The 2,525-nt window shown below is 40.5% G+C and overlaps 1 protein-coding gene across 1 annotated transcript; it reads left to right on the forward strand.

Annotated features, from left to right (window-relative positions):
* Positions 1 to 170: 170 nt before the first annotated feature.
* Positions 171 to 2,482, forward strand: LOC104983615 (cleavage stimulation factor subunit 2-like). Its single transcript, XM_010833150.1, has 4 exons — positions 171 to 397; positions 1,080 to 1,216; positions 1,983 to 2,102; positions 2,196 to 2,482. Exons 1-4 carry the CDS (start codon positions 310 to 312, stop codon positions 2,370 to 2,372), a joined length of 522 nt encoding a protein of 173 aa, XP_010831452.1. The 5' UTR covers positions 171 to 309; the 3' UTR covers positions 2,373 to 2,482.
* The last annotated feature ends 43 nt before the right edge of the window (positions 2,483 to 2,525 follow it).

Consider the following 2,525-nt stretch of genomic DNA (forward strand, 5'->3'; position numbering starts at 1 on the left):
CCTGCCAATGCAGGAGACTTGGGTTCAATCCCTGGGTTGGAAAGATCCCCTGGAGAAGAGAATAGCAACTCACTCCAGTATTCTTGTCTGGAAAATCGCATGGTGGGTTACAGTCCATGGGATCACAAAAGAGTTGGACACAACTTAGCGACTAAAACAACAGTAATGGTAGTAGGAACCCTGTGTGTATGTAACATTTGCACCTGATGCTTGCTTCTGCTCTCCAGGCTGGTTTATGATAGGGAGACAGGAAAGCCAAAAGGTTATGGCTTTTGTGAATACCAAGACCAGGAGACAGCACTTAGTGCCATGCGAAACCTAAATGGGCGTGAATTTAGTGGGAGAGCGCTTCGAGTGGACAATGCTGCCAGCGAAAAGAACAAAGAAGAGCTGAAGAGTGAGTATACTTCCAAGCTGTATATAACATGAGTTAGTAAAGATGTAACAATGAAGATTTCTCACTCACTGATATGTTTTAGTATCTGTTGAAATGGTTATCAGCCTTTTTACTTGACCCACCTAGTGCTTAGGGAAGTGTGTGTGTGTCTTTGAGAAATAAGGTAAAATTGGCTTAAGCCCTTCCATCTCCAAGGAGTTGATTTCCAATTGAAGATGAATTTCAGGCTTACCAAGCCATAAGTCATGTTAACTGTCGTTAGTGTTTGCCACTCCTGTAATTATGTTACCAGATCTGTAACTGGTGGGGATACCAAGGCATTCTCATGGCTTTTTTCACAAGGTAATAGATCCAGAAATTCCATTTTGAAATTAGAATTTTTTCTGTTTGAACCTTTTGCTTCTGAAATGACTTGTGAAAGGAAATGGATATGCCTAGTCCCTAATTTAGGTTAACACTGTTCACCTGTATGATCTTGGTCTCAACTTTCATCAGAGAACAGAAAATACACTCTGTGACTTTACTTCACAGAAATAAAATATTTGCAAATCACTGATTTCTAGGCTCCAGAAAATTTAAAGTTATCAACAGGTTCTTACAGCAGCCTTGGAAAGTAGATAGCTGAAATGATTTAGCTCTTTATTTTACCTCCTTAACATTTTTGTATCTTCTTCCCAATCAGGCCTTGGAACTGGTGCCCCTGTCATTGAGTCACCTTATGGAGAGACCATCAGTCCTGAGGATGCCCCTGAGTCCATTAGCAAAGCAGTTGCCAGCCTTCCACCAGAGCAGATGTTTGAGCTGATGAAACAGATGAAGGTGGGAGGAGGGATTAGGTTATGATTAAATCATATTTTATTATATCAACTCTTCAAGGAGTCATTGATAAGTTAATGGAAATGATATCCTGAGCTCAAATAGTAGATGTGCCTGTTAACCAACATTTCTTACACCTTCAATATTCCACATGTACACAGTGTATTATATATTTCATACAAAGAGTTTTCTATTTTTTGTGCACAGACACACCTACACAATCTGGCTGGGTTTTTGTGGCCCATAGATATCATATGTAGATGTTAAAATGTGGCTTTTTTCCCTAAATGGTGGTATTATGGTATTTGAAATACCTCCTCCTATTCTGGCCTGCCATGCCCAAGATTTTCTGTGCTATGTAAAAATTGATAATTGCTTCTTTTTTAAAAAGTAATTAATTATCTATGGCTATGCTGGGTCTTCATTGCTGCACGGGCTTTTTCTAGTTGCAACAAGTGGGGCTAATCTAGTTGCAGTGTGCCAGCTTCTGATGTTGCAGAGCATGGGCTTTAGAGCATGCGGGCTCAGGACTCATGGCACATAGGCTTAGTTGCCCTGCAGCATGTAGAATCTTCCTGGACCAGGGATGGAACCAATGTTTCCTGCATTGGCAGGTGGATTCTTAATCAGGAGGCCCCCAGGAAAGTCCCAGTATTAGCTTTAAAAGCCTCTTGCATATTACATTTCTCAGATGAGAATAGCTCTAAATCACTGTCAATTTCTGAGTAATAAGTATTGAACCTAATGATGAATCTGTTTATCTTCACAGCTCTGTGTCCAGAATAGTCCTCAAGAAGCACGGAACATGCTGCTTCAGAACCCTCAACTGGCTTATGCTTTGCTACAAGCACAGGTAGTCATGAGAATTGTGGATCCAGAAATTGCCTTGGTAAGTGCTTCTGGTTCTTTTATGGAAATGCTAAGGTAAACCATGAGTAGGAAAGAAACAGACAGCACATAGATTTGTCTTCTCACTTTTTAGAAAATTTTGCATCGCCAGACAAATATCCCTACGCTGATTACAGGCAACCCTCAGACAGTCCACAGTGCCGGACCTGGCTCAGGATCCAGTGTGTCAATGAACCAGCAGAATCCTCAGACACCTCAGGCCCAGACTTTGGTAAGACTTTATCCCTTAACATTTTTTTTTCTGCCTTGAGAATGTCATTTTCATTTTAGAAGGGTATATTGAAAGAGGAATGTTCAGCAGCCAGAGATGATAATTTCAATTTCCAGGCATAAAAACAGTTAACAAGGTTGCATAGTACATGACATCTAAATTAAGACATATTTGGTGCCAAGTTTGTAAAAC

Source organism: Bison bison, unplaced genomic scaffold (genome assembly GCF_000754665.1).
Source record: "Bison bison bison isolate TAMUID 2011002044 unplaced genomic scaffold, Bison_UMD1.0 scf7180017863005, whole genome shotgun sequence".
Lineage (NCBI taxonomy): Eukaryota > Metazoa > Chordata > Mammalia > Artiodactyla > Bovidae > Bison > Bison bison.